General features: G+C 35.2%; 1 protein-coding gene across 3 annotated transcripts in view; it reads right to left on the bottom strand.

The window, feature by feature from the left end:
• The window catches only part of DAAM1 (dishevelled associated activator of morphogenesis 1), a 201,860-nt gene that overhangs the window by 48,656 nt on the left and 137,414 nt on the right, over positions 1-15,790 (bottom strand). For all 3 annotated transcript variants that reach the window (XM_031952665.1, XM_031952666.1, XM_003759314.4), the window contains exons 7-15: positions 15,250-15,360; positions 15,037-15,140; positions 14,598-14,664; positions 13,911-14,028; positions 13,295-13,433; positions 12,780-12,838; positions 6,653-6,840; positions 5,274-5,573; positions 4,846-4,953 (exon numbers count right to left, since the gene is read on the bottom strand). In XM_031952665.1, the coding sequence (XP_031808525.1) occupies positions 4,846-4,953; positions 5,274-5,573; positions 6,653-6,840; positions 12,780-12,838; positions 13,295-13,433; positions 13,911-14,028; positions 14,598-14,664; positions 15,037-15,140; positions 15,250-15,360 (1,194 nt within the window). The remainder of the gene's footprint in view (positions 1-4,845; positions 4,954-5,273; positions 5,574-6,652; positions 6,841-12,779; positions 12,839-13,294; positions 13,434-13,910; positions 14,029-14,597; positions 14,665-15,036; positions 15,141-15,249; positions 15,361-15,790) is intronic.

The following is a 15,790-nucleotide window of genomic DNA, read 5'->3' as shown; positions in this document are numbered from 1 at the left end:
AGTGCTACTTGGTAAAGACTGAAGATAAATGAGTTCTTCTTTTCCGTGTCACTATTAATCAGAAAGATGTCCTTAGATCTGCAGGAGGATGATTCAGCTAATGGATACCCTTTATATTTTAAATATTCTGTCACATAAATGACCATTTATTTCTGTTCCTCCTGTGACAAATTTAAGTGGTTCAACTACTCTCTATTCTTGGATATTAAAACTTTTTTTTTTTTTTTTAAATCATCCCTTCTCAAGAACAGTTTCAATTTCATTGCTCATCAGTTTTAAAAGAAAAATCAGACTTAATTACTTAAGCTGAGCAGCTGTGTTGAAACTTCCCTCCAGGAAGTACTATATCTAAATGTGGCAATGTCTTATGCTTGGAAGCATTAGTAAATAGCAAGACTTACTCCCTCTTTCCAGGCATCCTTAGTGCTTGAACACATCAGGATTTTTTTTTTTTTTAAATATATCTGATCTAGTCTGTGACTACTACTGATTACTTCAAGGGCAGTTGTTGCTATGACAATTACTCAATTATAATACTTTCTCTTCCCTTTCTTTTTTTTACCAGATCTTACACACTGTCTTTATATCCTTCCCAGAGCTTTTTGGCATGGAGAGATATCATCCTACACCTTATGCTGAAAACCAGTTAATTATGAGTCTTGTAAACTTGGGCCTTTTAACCACCTGCTATTAAAATAAATGCAGCCCACATGCTCAGACATGAGAAGAACCACTATAAGTGCCCAGTACTTTTGATTTTAAAAACATTCTCTACTTGAAATTCCCAAGTAGTTGTTTATGCTTTTTGATCAAAACAATCAGTTACTACAAGAGTTAGAAATGAAGATAATATTTAGTATATCTAAATAGGTGCTGGGTCTCTCTGAATTGTCCCCTAGCAATACATCCGAGTTCTGCTTCATTCAAGATTACCTTTTAAGTAAAATAGCCTTTTATATAAAACCACTTTTAAATTAGATGATATGGTAATTTAATAAAATTTAATGTGTGTCATAAGGGATAGAGAACTGGTATCTCAGCTAGGAAGGCTTACATTCAAGTCTGGCCTTTGATACTTACTGGATGAATCATTTACTGTTTCAAGGCTTGCTCTAGTAGATGGATGTTTCTCACCCAGAAGTTCCCTTACCAATGAAATCACAGATCCTGTCCCTTGTCTCTATACTTGGTAATCAAAATCACTTGATTAGGACCTAAGGCACCTATCAAGCTGTACTGAATTTATTTTGCAATGACAAATATTACACAGTAGTTCAGCATCCTCAGCATCTGCCACTCAATCATAAACAGCATCTGGATAAATGTTATTTTTTTAAAAAAACAATTCCGTTTCATCTAAATTTGATGTCTCTCTTGATTGCCAATGTAAGAAGATATCTTTATGGTAAACCAAAGAGATTGCTAATGAAGCATTTTGAGCTTCGTATTTTTAGATCAATGCTCTTTGAGAATTCATTTCCTTTTCCATCATTACCTCTGTTTATCATATAAACTCTCTAGTCTTCAGCTTCATAATTTGAAAAAAGAAAATAGCACCATTTATCAAATTTCATTTAATAATTTTAAGAGTTTCATTTTGTATTTTCACAATAAAAGTAAAATAGTATAACTTGAAATGAGAGAAGCCTTCTTTTGCTAAACTGACAGGTAGTCTTTCTTTATGGAATAATTTAAGGTAATTGATCTTTGATGAATTGAAAGCAAAATTTAAAGTTTTAAACAAGATAAGTATGAAAGCATTCTAGCTTATTTTCTGCATTGGTGATTGTTGCTTTGACTCCTTCACCTTCCCTTACTGGATAATTCTAATCAAAACAGGAGATCCGTTGCTATCTGGTAGAAAATTGATAACCATGGTAAATGGTGGGACCAATTACCTGCATCTAATTCACCAGGATAGCAATATGCTTTCAACTGAGAGGCGCTATAACCTCTACAAATACATTTAACTCCTCTTTGTATCAATCCCACTTAAAGGACATCACAACTCCTTTTATCAAATCCTTCATTCGTTGATAATTTCACTTATCAGTTCTTCTTAGACTGTTCTATTTACTTTTTCCAACCCCTTGGTTTGCTACTTCTTTGTAATTTTGTTATTCTATTTTATGTATTCTGATTTATTGATAAATGTCTAATATCATTTTTAAAATTTTGCTCAAAATTACCTTCCCAACTGCCTTAGAACCATTTTTTTCTACAACAACAAGTAAATTCTGTTAAAATATACTTAAAGAAAAAGTAGAATTTTTTCTTGAGGTGCTTGGTGAACATGGCTGTGTAAGTCTGGCACAATCTAGATGTAAGATTTTTATCAAGATGATCATTTTTGCCTTATTGCTGTGATAATACCACTCTCCTTTCCCCCTAACATTAGCTTCTATTATTCTGTACATTTAGCATCTTCTTGTTTTCCAGACTCTTTTCCCTTTGTCATTTGTCAGCCTTGATGACAAAAACTCCTTTTTCCATTTCCCCACCTCCATCTGTCTGGCAATAAATCGTCACCAAAATCTTGTTCCTTGATTTTCCACACATTTCTAAAGGATCCCATCTGTTCCACTAACTATCCCATCCAGGATAGATAACCATTTGCTACACACACACACAAATCAACTTTGAGCCATGCAAACCAAGAACTATATCCAAAACACTCCTCATTATCCCCTCAATCTATTGCCAGAACTTTTCTTCCTTTTTTAGCTAAAGTTCTAAATAAAAATTCTCTATTCTTATCACCTTCACTTTTCCTCCTCACCCAGCTGTCAATCTTTTGCCTCTCCTTACGATTTGTTTGACTGGAGTTTTTTATTTAAAAAAAAAAATGCTTTTTCCCCCTTTATCCCCACCACTTAGCCCAATGTCTAAAACACAGTAAGGAGTTAAATAAATGCTTGTTGACAGACCAGCATGTTGATTACACAACTGAAACTGTTGTCTCTAAAATTATCAATGATTTTTTACTTTACAAAATCTAATGATCTTTTCTTAATCTTCTTCCTCCCTAATTTGCCCATCTCCTCCTAAAAATTGCCCTGCATTTATTTTTTACATATTCATATATGTATGTTGTCACTTTTTACAGAACAAAAACACCTGGAAGATATTTTTCTCCTGGGTAACCAGTCTTTGTGATATTTGACAATGTTTATCATCCTTCTCTTCCTGGATACTTCCCTCTGGGTTTTCATGCTACTATTCTCTTAATTTTCCTTCTTCCTGTTGGATTACTTTTTCCCAGTAAAATCTGCTTGATTATTATTCATGTGCAACCTTTACTACTATTTTATATATATATATATATTTTGTTTTTCCCTTAAGTACATGTAAAAACAATTTTTAACATTTGGATTTTTTAAAAACATTTTTAGTTCCAATCCCCCACACATCTCAAACTTGACATGTCCCAAACAAAACCATCATCTTCCTCAAACCCACAACAGTATTCTTCCAGGCATGGCAGGTCATCCACAATTAAAATCATCCATGATTTCTCATTTCCACTCACTCACATGCCCATTCAGCTGCCATGTCTTATTTATTTCACTTGAATAGTATCTTTTGCATTCATTGCCCTAATTTTACTCACAAGGATACCCCTTCCCCACCTGACTTCAGATCCACATCATGCATTAGATTATAAGCTCCTAGAGGGCAAGGAATATCTTTTATTTATTTGTAGTACCAGTGCTTAGCACAATGACTGGCACATAGTAGGCACTTAGCAAATGTTTCTTGATTGACTGACCCATCATCTCTCACCTGTACTATTGTAAAAGTATTGTATTATTGTAATAAATAAACAAATAAAGTATTGTAATAGCCCCCTAAGTAAGCTTTCTACCTCAAGTCAGTCTTCTTTATAGTCTGTTCTCCACACAATGGCAAAAGTGACATATCTAAAAGCACAGGTCTGATCATGTCACCCCTCTGTTCAATAAACTACACTGACTATTACTTGTAGATCAAATAAACATATCAATGTGTATGACATTTCAAGTGTTTCACTTACATAGCCCCAATCTCCTTTTCCAGCCTTATTTTATATCACTCGTTTTTATATACTCTAGCCAAACCACCCATCCTGATGTCTTTCTCATATGACTTTGCATAGGCTGTCCCTCACCCCCATGCTTAGAATGAATTTCTCCACTCTGCCTCTTAGAATCCCAGGTTTTGCTCAAAGTTCGGATCAAATATCTCTTCTTACGTAAAACTTTTCCTAATCCTCATCTCTAATATGTTAGTGCCTACCCCAATAGCCTTGTACTTATTTTGTACACACTTTAAGCATGGTACATGGTAGATCACAAGCTCCTTGAAGTCAGGGATTGATTTATTTCTGTCTTTAGATCTTCAGCACCTGGAATATGTATAGTGTCTGTCATATAACAAAAGTTTAATAAACTCTTGTCAGTGAACTGATGTAGTATGTATTCCTTTTAGTATGACCACTTTCCTTCAGGTGGCCTAGCTTTAAAAGTTGCAAACATTCACATTGTATTGATAGATACTTGGAAATTATATATATATATATATATATATATATATATATATATATATATACACACACACACATACATATACATATATACACACATATACACACACACACACACAGAGGCTCTTTTATACATTCATGCTAAGGCATGCAACAGGTAAATCTTTTGCAGAACTAAAAATGACCACAAATGAGACTGTAGGTGTAGTGGGTCAGAAACAATCCAATACTCTTTTCATCTCACGGCAAGTGATACATACACTACATGAGTAAATACATTCTAATTAATCTAGCAGCCTCAGGGAACATGTATTACTGCTTACCTGCTGTCTCTGATAAGCTGAGAAAGTCCTTTCTAGGTCTTCAAGATCAAGATTTTTAAATACTTTCAAATCGTCAATTTCGGTCCATATGGTTCCTTCCAGTTTGTTCTGAAAATATTGAGATGATTAAAAAGCTACATTTCTTAACTAAACGAAAAAAAGAAAAAAATTTTAGACACAATTGTATTATAAAGATCGCTGCTGTATTAACTTATTCATTCTATTGAATGCTGAAAATGTACAATTGATCTGATAAACCAGAAGTCATTCATTTCAGAGATCTGTATTCCTTAAATCCATGTAAGAAGTGAGGCTATTGGGTTCACACTGAGAAAATCAAACCATATAACAGCCAGGGTCATTTTCCTCAATAGTGAAAGAATCATACTGCCCATTAAGCACAAAATGATAGTAAATAAATGACTCACCTCAGGAAGCTTTGACCAGTTGAAGGATTTTAGGGCATTTGTGGGCTGGGGAATGTTTTTCTTCTTGAGGGCCAGACCAAGAGGAGCACCTGGAGGTGGCATTATTCCTCCTAAAGGAGGAGGTCCCGGTGGGGGAGGAGGACCACCAGGAGGAAGGGGAGGAGGTGGTGGTGGAAGACCTCCACTTGGAAAAGGAGGTGGTGGAGGAGGAGGAAGAAGAGATCCTGGAGTAGGGGGAGGAAAAGGACTGCCTGGTGCTCCAGGTGAAGGGCCACCTGGAACGGATGCACAAACAGCCCTCTGCAAATATAAAAGAGCAAAGGAAGCATGGTTAATAAATATTCTTTCAAGAACATTTATTTTAAGTTCTTTTTGTACATGGCTCAGTGGCCCAGTGAATAACATCTGATTTGGAATCATAAAGACCGGAGTTCAAATTCAGCCTTAGATGTGTTAGCTGTGCAATCTTGGGGATGTCATTTCTCTCAGGAAAAAAAAAATCCTAGTCTATAAAATATGCAAAATAATAGCACTTCATACTGCCACTGTGAGGCAACCTAGGTGAAACATTTTGTAAACCTTTCATCCTAGCTATTACTTTAGACTTTGGGAGCTAAAATAGAAATTCCATCATTATGTGTAAAATCTTTGTTAATAAGGATTTAATCCTTCCAAAGATGGGAGATTACTAATGATTAAAGTATATACATAGACAAATGCGATTTCTTCAGCATCTAAAATCCCTGGGATGCAGACACTCAGACTCAGAGTTATAAAGGGAATTCTCCAGAGTCACACATCTAATAAACCTAATTCAAAGTATTTGAATACTGGTATTCCTGATATCAAACCTAGCAGACCATCTACTATGCCAGCCACCTCAATATGCAAGGAGTCTAATAGAGGTGATCATTGTAATTTTCCTGGGTCACTTCCTTTATCATTCATTTTGTTTTTCTAACACCTTATATTTAATGTTAATATTATAATCATGTTCCAATGTTGTTGTTTTGCCATCCTCAGAGCATTCTTCATAAATTTAGTTTTTATTTTAAGAAAAAGGAGCCAGAATCTCATTAATGTGTATTAAGCTTAATATTATTTTAAAAAATTAAACTGCAAACACAACCACCCTTCCCTTTCTATCCCTCATTAAATTAGCTTGCCTTCCACATTATCTTATCTCTATCTTAAAAGCATGGAGAGACTACCTCAAGTTTCATAGATATTCTGGTGGTAAAGAAGATGACAGCTCTTTTATTTTATTTCACCAACCAGAAATGTAGTTAGGTAGAGATAATGAGCTCTGGACATTTACTGGATCAAAATCAGCACTTGACATTTAACCATAAATGGAAAACTCCACAAAGTCTGCTCACCCTGCTAAGTTCTTGGAGCTGTGCTGTGAGGTCAGCCACCTGTTGCTTGACTTGCTTATGTTCAGATGACTCTTTTTCAAGCTTTTCTTTCATTTTATTTAAGGTCTGCATCATCTCTTCTTTCTCTTGAGTTTTGGCATCGCACTCTCTTTCTTTCTTTTCCAATTTCTGCTGCAGATCACTATGTTCTACAAAGATAGGGAATGAAATCATTTTGCCAAAGAAACTCTTCAAAACTATATGACTTAATCCAAAAAAAAAGTCATACAAGAAAGATCAGCAAATTTTCTTTTGTTTGTTTTCTGGAGTACTTTCTCAATTAACATGAATCAGTCAGTGAGTCAAAAAATACTTATTAAGCACCTGCTATCTGCCTGTCATTGTGTTAAACCAGGGGTCCTCAAACTTTTTAAATACGGGGCCAGTTCACTGTCCCTCAGACGGTTGGAGGGCTGGATTATAGTAAAAACAAAAACTTTGTTTTGTGAGCCTTTAAATAAAGAAACTTCATAGCCCTGGGTGAGGGGGATAATCGTCCTCAGCTGCCGCATCTGGCCCACTGGCCAGAGTTTGAGGACCCCTGTGCTAAACATTGGGGATACAATGAAAAGTACAAAACAGTCCTTGTTCTCAAGCTCACAATCTAATGAAAATATTCCTCTTGTCTGTAACCATTAATGTAGGACCAAAGAAAGGAAGCAGGACATACTTGTTAAAGAGTTGACTTGGGGAAATTAGGAAGATCTAGGTTCACAATCCTGGATCTGATACAAACTGGTTGTAAGACCTTGAATAAGTCATCTAGCTGGGTCCCTAAATGATAAAGCAGCAAAATAAGCAGTGGATAGAGCGCTGAGTGTTAAGTCAGAAAGAGCTGAGTTCAAATCTGATCTCAGACACTCATTGTGTAAATTCTGGACAAATTTACTTAACCTGTGTCTGCCTCAGTTTATTACAGTGTAGCCTACCTCTCAGAATTGTTTTGAGAGATATTTGTAAGGTGCTTATCATAGTATGTCACATAGTAGGTCCTTAAATACTTGCTCCTCCCCCACTAGACAATAAGACTACATTGCAAAGCCAATTCAGATCTGCACTGGCAAGGGGTTTTTCCTTATATGAAGTTCCCAATATCCTTCATCATTGAAGCCATAGGTCCAGTACAGAAAAGCAACAATAGACATAGATTACATTCCATTGTGAGGAAGTCTAGGTTCACTTCTCCACATCTGACACTTTGAAGGTTTGTAAGTTACTTTCCATGTATCATCCCATTTGTACCTATTGTGAGATAATTCCACAAATATTATTTAGACTTCTTAAGGGACACCATGAGAGTTTTGTGCCCAATATCACACAGGAGGGAGACTCCGGTCTTAGTCTAAGTCTAGCGATCCTATCACCACACTCACCTCTGGGTCTCTCTTTCCCATTAGATAGCGTCTCAGAAAAGAAACACTAAGAGAACTATGAGTGGGTGACCACAAATTAAGCTGTTGTCTTGTCCTTCATTCTCAAAGAGTTCCCTGACTACAGGGAACTGATGTCATGACATGCAAGCAAGTGAACTGGATTTAAGCGAGGGAAGGTTGTACAACATCACCTGCCTCACTTTTCCCTCCAGAACCACCTGGGTCCAGTGACAAGATACAGATCAGGATGACTGGAGAGGCTCAAGGTGCAATGGGAGACCTTGCTCTTTTTTTTTTCCCTGAGGCAATTGGGGTGAGGTGACTTGTCCAGGGTCACATAGCAAGCTAAGAAGTGTTAAGTGTCTGAGGTCAGATTTGAACTCAGATCCTCCTGACTTCAGGGCAGGTGCTCTATCCACTGAGCCACTGAGCTGCCCCAGACCTTGCCTTTTTTAAGCTAAAGTCTTCTACAGGTCTCAGTTTGATTAAGATTGTACCCCTTCAGTGATTAAGGATAGATAAGAATTGAAGCAAAGAATCTCCTCTTTCATCTAGTCCATTAAGCACTCTTCTATCAGTATTTGAATGCAGGGAAGTCTGAGGAAATCTAGAAGAGGACTTGAGGAAAAATAAATGCTTTATTTTGTAATGCAAAAAGTGGAAACCAGAAAAAACCCTTAGAAAGTATATTTACTCTCACAAAGATTTTTGCAAGTGGGGAAGGTTTGCTACTGACAGACATAATGTTTATTCATTAAATTATCTTTCCCACCACTAAGTCATCCTTTCATTCCCCTTAAAGGTACGCTGAAGTATCTACCATAGCAGGCAAAAAAAAAAAAAAAAAAAAATATCAATTAAAATGACAGAAAACAGCATGCTATATATTAACAGTTCAATGTCTAGTTGCTGTATATGGTACATAGGTAACTTTTAGGAAATGTTAATTACTGAAAAAGTTGATCTGAGCCAATACAGGTTTTTCTGGCCTCAGTATTAATGCAATAGACCTTTGAATTTAGATTAAGCCTTATTCAAATTACTTTGGCACCATAAGAAAGCGATGTTTTGGAAAGCGGATAGTTTTACTACTCAGTGCTCTAAGTCATTTCGGATATGACCTAGAACATTCAGTTCTGCCCATCACATTTTAAGAAAAGTGTGAATAGAGCTAATGTGTGTGCAGAAGTGAATGACATGGATGGTAAAAAAAAAAATCAATTGCATGCTATACAAGATTTGGTTGAATGAAATTCTGGAAGTTCACCTAGAAAAGAGGTAGACAACACAATAGCTGTACTCTTAAATATCACAAGGGTTGTCAGTTGAAAGAAATGGACTTATTCTGTTTGGCCCCAGGGGGTCACAACAAGAACCAATGGGTAAAAGTTAGAGAGAAGCCATATTCCCAAGGTTTGTCTCAAAGGTTAAAAATGCTATTTTCTATCATTTTATTGTTTGTTTGCCTGCAAAGTATAATACTCAGTTCCATATAAGAAAAACAAACAACCAAAGATGTCCATAAATGAAATGGGTTACCTTTGGAAATTACGAGATTCCCTCCTCTATAAGACTTTACAAAATAGCAGAATGTCTACTGGTGAAACTTGTACAGGAGAGTAATACTTTGATTAAACCAAATGACCTCTAAAGTAATTTCCTTCCAATTTTTTGAGGTTAATAATAATAGCTCACATTTATATAGAATTGCAATGTTTACAACCTTGTAGAATACTATTATTATTCCTATCCCCAAAATGAGAAAATTGAAACACATAAAGAAGTGATTTTGTTTAAGGTTCATTCTAAGGCTCAGTAGTTTGCTGTAGAACTTGTGCCTAAATATTCCTGACTTCAAGTTCAGTAGTCTACCATCTCACCATACTACTTTTCTCATACTTTATTAAATTCAGTATATGATCTCCTTTTCAATTCATTTCTATTCTTATATTTTTCCCCTGCTCTCTCTCCTCCGACCCCAGGGTTATTAAACTGGGAGATGAAGGTAATGATATCAATTACCTAAATTCTAGTCAAGCATTTGACAGAGTCTTTCAATAGTGTAATATATTCCACCCTCTTCCTATGGGGAAGAGGGAGATGTGGAATAGATGATACTACAGGTATCAGGACTGAAATGTGGTTGAATGAATGGAATTAAGGTCATTAACAGTTCAGTGTTTATGGGGCAGGAGGCCTCTAATGGTGTTTCTCAGGGGATCTATGGTTGGACCTGGGCTGTTTAACATTTTTTTAGCAATGGTACAGATGCCATATTCAAACTTATTGGGAAATAGGTTGGGAAATTGGGAAAACTAGAAAAAGCACGTAACATACTAGATAACAGAATCAACATTCCAATAAAGAATGACCAGCTAGAGTATTATTGGCTCAAATCTAAGAAAATGAAACTTAAAGGGAAAAATGTAAAATCTTACAATTGGGTTCAAAATATCAGTTTTACAAGTACAGAACTGAGGGAGTTATGACTAGATAGTAGTTTGGGTTTGCCTGAAAAATATCTGGGCATTTAATTATTATAAATTCAATAGGAGTCAGCACTATGCTGTAGTAAACAAAAAAAGCTAATGAGATCATAAGATGCTTTAAGAGAGACAAATTTTTTTATTGTTATACTTTGCCCTGGCCAGACTTTATCTGGAACCATTTGGTCCAGTTCTGGATGCTGTAGTTTCAGGAGGACATTTATAATCAGAAAAGTATCCAAAGGACACCAGACAGGAAAGTGAATGGCCTTAAATTCACATCACACATTTTAAAATAATATTGTATTTTTCCCCAATTACATGCAAAAGCAATTTTAAACTTTTTTTTTTTTAATTTGAATTTCAAATTCTCCCTCTTCCTCTCTCCTTTCCTTCTTCCTTCTCTGAGAGGGTAAGCAAATTGATAGAGGTTATACATTTCCATATTAGTCATTTGCCACCTCATATTTATAACCTATAACCTGGGTATGTTCAATCTGGAAAAGAAGAAACTCAGCGGAAAAGTCAGGAAGAAAAGAAGACAGACAGTTGTCTTCAGGTATTTGAAAAGTTGTCACTTGGAAGAGGAATTGGGCTGGTTTTGTTTGATCAAAGGAGACAGATCCAAGAGCAATGAGTAGATTACAAGTAGGTCAATTGAGGCATGATGCCAAAAAAACACTTCCTAAGAATTAGAGATGTTCAAAAGTTGGATGGCCTGCTCCAGAGAGGACAAGCCTCCCTTCAGTGGAGATAATCAAGCCAAAATCTGATGGAGCACTTTTGCATTAAGTAACATTGAAGATTCCTTCGTGGATATAGATGGCTGCTGAAAGAGCTTCAACTCTCAAATTCTGTGATTCTTTAAATTAATAAGTGACTAAGATATAAAGCACTGGGTGTTTTCAGTACAAGTTTGAATTATTTTATTTAAATGAAATATTTGATCAATTTTTCATATATGATTTCTGTTTCTGCCTTCTCTATCCATTCTTTATTCCATCCCTCCCCTCAAGAAAGAAGCTCTCTGAAGGCATCTTAATTTTCTAAAGTCCTTAGTTCTCCATCAGTCCTGAAGAAGTAATGAAGCCAAACCACAAGGCAGTTCTACTCTCTAAACCACCTTAGTAAATATTACCCTAATCCACGTGGAGTTGCTCTATATCCACTTCCATAACCTATTATCATAGCATTTATCCCTTCTTCCTCCTGACAGTTGTTACATTCCTGCCCTTTATTTTTGTTCAGACCTGTGATTTCGTTTTTTGTAGCACATTAGCAACTACTCTGCAGCTTAGTTTCAGATGCCTGGGGGCTCTGGGAAGATAAGTACTTGCCTGGATTCACACAGCTGGTGTCAGAGGCAGCTTTGTGTCAGAAGTAGTACTATAATGTCGATCTTGCTAATTCTGAAGCTATCTTTCAAGTCAATATACCATGATGACTTTCATATTATACATTACAAAATTATGTGTTCCCCTTTGCAATGTGCTATAATCTCCTTTTCCCAAATTGCCCATTAAACTGTCAAAAAGAATTAGTTCTAACATAATCAATAAGGAAATATGTTTAGCTCCTCACCCCATCAGTCATTTCATTTATGAAAGGTAATAACAATAATATGTTCAAAATACTAACAACTTGCCCACTCACTTTTTATGATATCAAAAAACTGCTAAAGTTAGTAGTTTTCTTCACTTAAAAAATTATCTGAAATTGATCTCAGATGAAGGTTGTTATGTGGATATTCTGCTAAGAATAGCTAAGTTGGCTGCTAAGGCCAACAAGGGGCATTTTTACTGTCTCCTTTGAAATGTCACAGACAAGTCTGAATATTCCTCAATGCCTAACTGCCTTTTATTAAAACAATAACAAAAAAAAATACTATCTAAAGAGACTAAGTGTGGGAGAGGCCCTGGGGGGAAAGAGCAAAGATAAAATTGAATTATTGAATACTGAAAGGTAAATGCCAAATTACTTTTCAAAAGAACTCAAGTGAAATTTAGTGCAAACCAAAACAACAAAAAAAGGAATCAGAGGCATGTCAGTTATAATAGCAGCATTATTAAAAAACAAAACAAACAAACAAAAAAAGCCAAGACAAGAGCTCTAAAAATCCATAGGTTTAGTCATTCAACATAAAAATGTCAGCATATAACATCACAGCAAATTTACGAGTTAATTTGAAACATTTAGAAATACCTCATTATATTTCAAATGCTTTATTACCTTTTCTCATCCTTTCTGCTTGTTCTTTCCACTGTTTAACTTCATTTTCATTAACCAACCTATATAAACACAGCAAGATGTTAATGTAGTTTTCATTACTAAATAAAAATATATAAAAGTTCCCTTACTAAATAAATACAGAAGACCAAAGATGTTTTTTAAATCTACCTTAGAGAAATCACCAGATCGCCTAAATTAAAATGAATATATAAAAGATCTTTTGAAATTATAACAGAGAGACAGTGTAGTATAGTGGATAAAGAAGCAACCTTGAAGACACAAAGACTTCAGTTAAAATCCTACTTCTGACACAATTTCTATGTAATGTGAGACAAATCATTTTATGTATAAGTTCCTTATATCATTAAAATCATATGTTCAGATCTTGAGTCATTTTCCTTGCTAAAAAAATTTATATTTACTAATATTTCAAAATGAAGTATATGTGTTTGGTATGTTTGTTAAGAGAGCATAATATACATTAGTACAGCAAGTAAAAAAAGGTAGAAACTTACATCCGTACAACATTTTTAACATTAAAGTTTTCTAGAGGAGTAGAATTGGGGTCCTGCCCTTTGTCATTCTGTATAACAATTTGTTGTACAATTCTATCGAGTAGCAGCCAATACTGAACTGTGTTTCCACTTCTCTTATCTAAAAGAGGGAGAGAAGGAACATAAAAGAAAAATTAAATGTGTAATTTTGCTCACTTCTCATTACAGAATACAAAACTGTCATTTCTCATAAAAGGGAATCTGAAATAACAGATGAGGTCCTGGATTTGGAGCCAGGAAGATTGCAGTTCCTGCTTCAGAATAACATTCTATCCAGAAGTGTCAAATTCTAATAGATAGTAAGGAAAAGAAAGAGGATCTTAAAAAGTATTTTTATTTTCTATACCAACAACCTTCAAAATTCTTGTAGATTGGGAGATGATAGATTTACAGTTGGAAGGAACCTAAGAGTTCTAATCACTCCATCTAATAGATTAAGGATCAAATTCTATCTTAGAATCCATGGTTTGTACTCAACAAATCAGTGCTCTTTGGGAAAGGGATCCCTTTGATAATATCCAAAACATTAACCAATATACTTTTAATCTTAGTCCACATGAACATGATCTCTACTCACAAGGCATTTGGAGACAGTGGTACAGAATAGACATGAAGTGAGGGTAAGCTTCACTATGAGTCAACCTCTTCCTTGTCAGCTCAAACATTTGTGTTGCACTTTTTGTGTCTATGTGAACCTATTTCACATTAAAAAAAAAAAAAAAAAAAAACTAAGTCAAACATTCAGGTCCTCTGAGATCATCTGGTATTTTTATAGAATTCCCTTAATGTAAAGTAACCAAATTTACATTGTACAAGTTAATTCAAATATTTCAGTGTTAGAGCATATTGAGACAGAGAGAGACAAAGATGAAGAGGAGAGGGAGACAGGGAAGAGATGAGAAGGAGATAAAGAGAGAAAGAGAGAGGGAAAGAGGAGATGGAGAGAAGAAAGTGAAAGAGGAGATGGAGAGAGGGGGAAAAATGGAAAAGAAGGAAGAAAGGAAGAAAGAGGAGGAGGAGGAGGGGAAGAAAGAAGGAAGAAGAGAAGACAAAGGAGGAGAGGAAAAGAGACAAATGGGGGAGAGGAAGAATATCTATATATACACACATATATATTATACTACTACATGTACATAAGATATCACCTAATTATATCAGAATCATGAGAAATGCATAGATATAAGTCTATGATGATTCTAAAAGAGCATTTCTCTCATATAGGAGAACATTCACCAATAATTAAAATAGTCATGCATACACATACCAATTCAAATCTTTTGGCAAATTCCAGCTCATCTTCATTTCTGAGCATTTCAAAAAAGTCTAAATGCCTGAGAAAAGAGTAGAATAAACATTTCAAAGAAATGCAACTGAAAGCCAAAAACCTTCGGGGAATGCCTACAATTAATTACAAGAGTTCAAATTCTGAATTTGAAAAGAGTCCACAGTATTAAAAGGAACAAAATCAAAATAAAATTAAAAGAAACATGTACAACAAAGGGATGAGATGACTTTTCACCATTTGGCAAGTCCAGATTCCTCAAAACATCCCATAAAGAGACTACAAATGGAAGAAGGAAACCTATTGTCTACAGTTGATAGGAGATTAGAGAATTTATCTTAGAAATAGGTAATAAGACTGGAAGAAACAAAGGACAAAAGAGGTAAAAGTGAGAATGATCAATACTTAGTGTTTAACTTGCCTGTCTAATGTCAGGTTTTCATGTTCCCTTAATTTATCTATTACTGGTTGAATTCCTAACATCAAAAATTCATATCGAAGATGAAGTCTAAAGTCCAAACTTTCCTGAAAGGAAAAAAAAAAAAATTAAGCACACTTACAGTTTTCTGATATGATCGTCAAATAGATTCTGATAAAAATTTTATTTAAATGCAATAGCACAAACTGTTCATACCACTCCAGCCCCTTGGCTTAGGACTGCATTTATGAAGGACATGATGGCTGTCTTGAGGTTTACTTCATCTCGGTACCGGCCTGTGCTTTTATCCAAGTCGTTAATTAGTGTCTATCAAGTGTACAAATAGATATAAAAAGAGTTGAATCAGAGTTGGCATGTTACTAAATTAGTTTTATTAAACTTTCCAGTATTCTGAAGCTCAAAACAATCTAGTATTTACTTATTATAATTATCTTGAGATCCCTTAATTTAAAATTGAAGATATTTTATGTCTCCAAATTAATTAATTTTTTTTTGAAGGGGGAAGGCAGTTGGGGGGCTAAGTGACTTGCCCATGGTGACACAGTTAGTGAATGTTAGTTAAATGTCTGAGACCAGATTTGAATTCAGTTTCTCTTAACTCCAGGGTCAGTGCTCTATGTACTGGACCACCTAGCTGCCCCTTCTATGCCCTTAAAAATGCTACTTTGCTTAAATCTAGAGGAAAAAGACATGTGGTATATATAGCTATATTTGCATTCAGTCCCTCAATTTCTGC

Source organism: Sarcophilus harrisii, chromosome 2 (genome assembly GCF_902635505.1).
Source record: "Sarcophilus harrisii chromosome 2, mSarHar1.11, whole genome shotgun sequence".
NCBI lineage: Eukaryota > Metazoa > Chordata > Mammalia > Dasyuromorphia > Dasyuridae > Sarcophilus > Sarcophilus harrisii.
The sequence above is the reverse complement of the archived record's forward strand: the minus strand, read 5'-3'. Positions and strand labels throughout refer to the sequence as shown.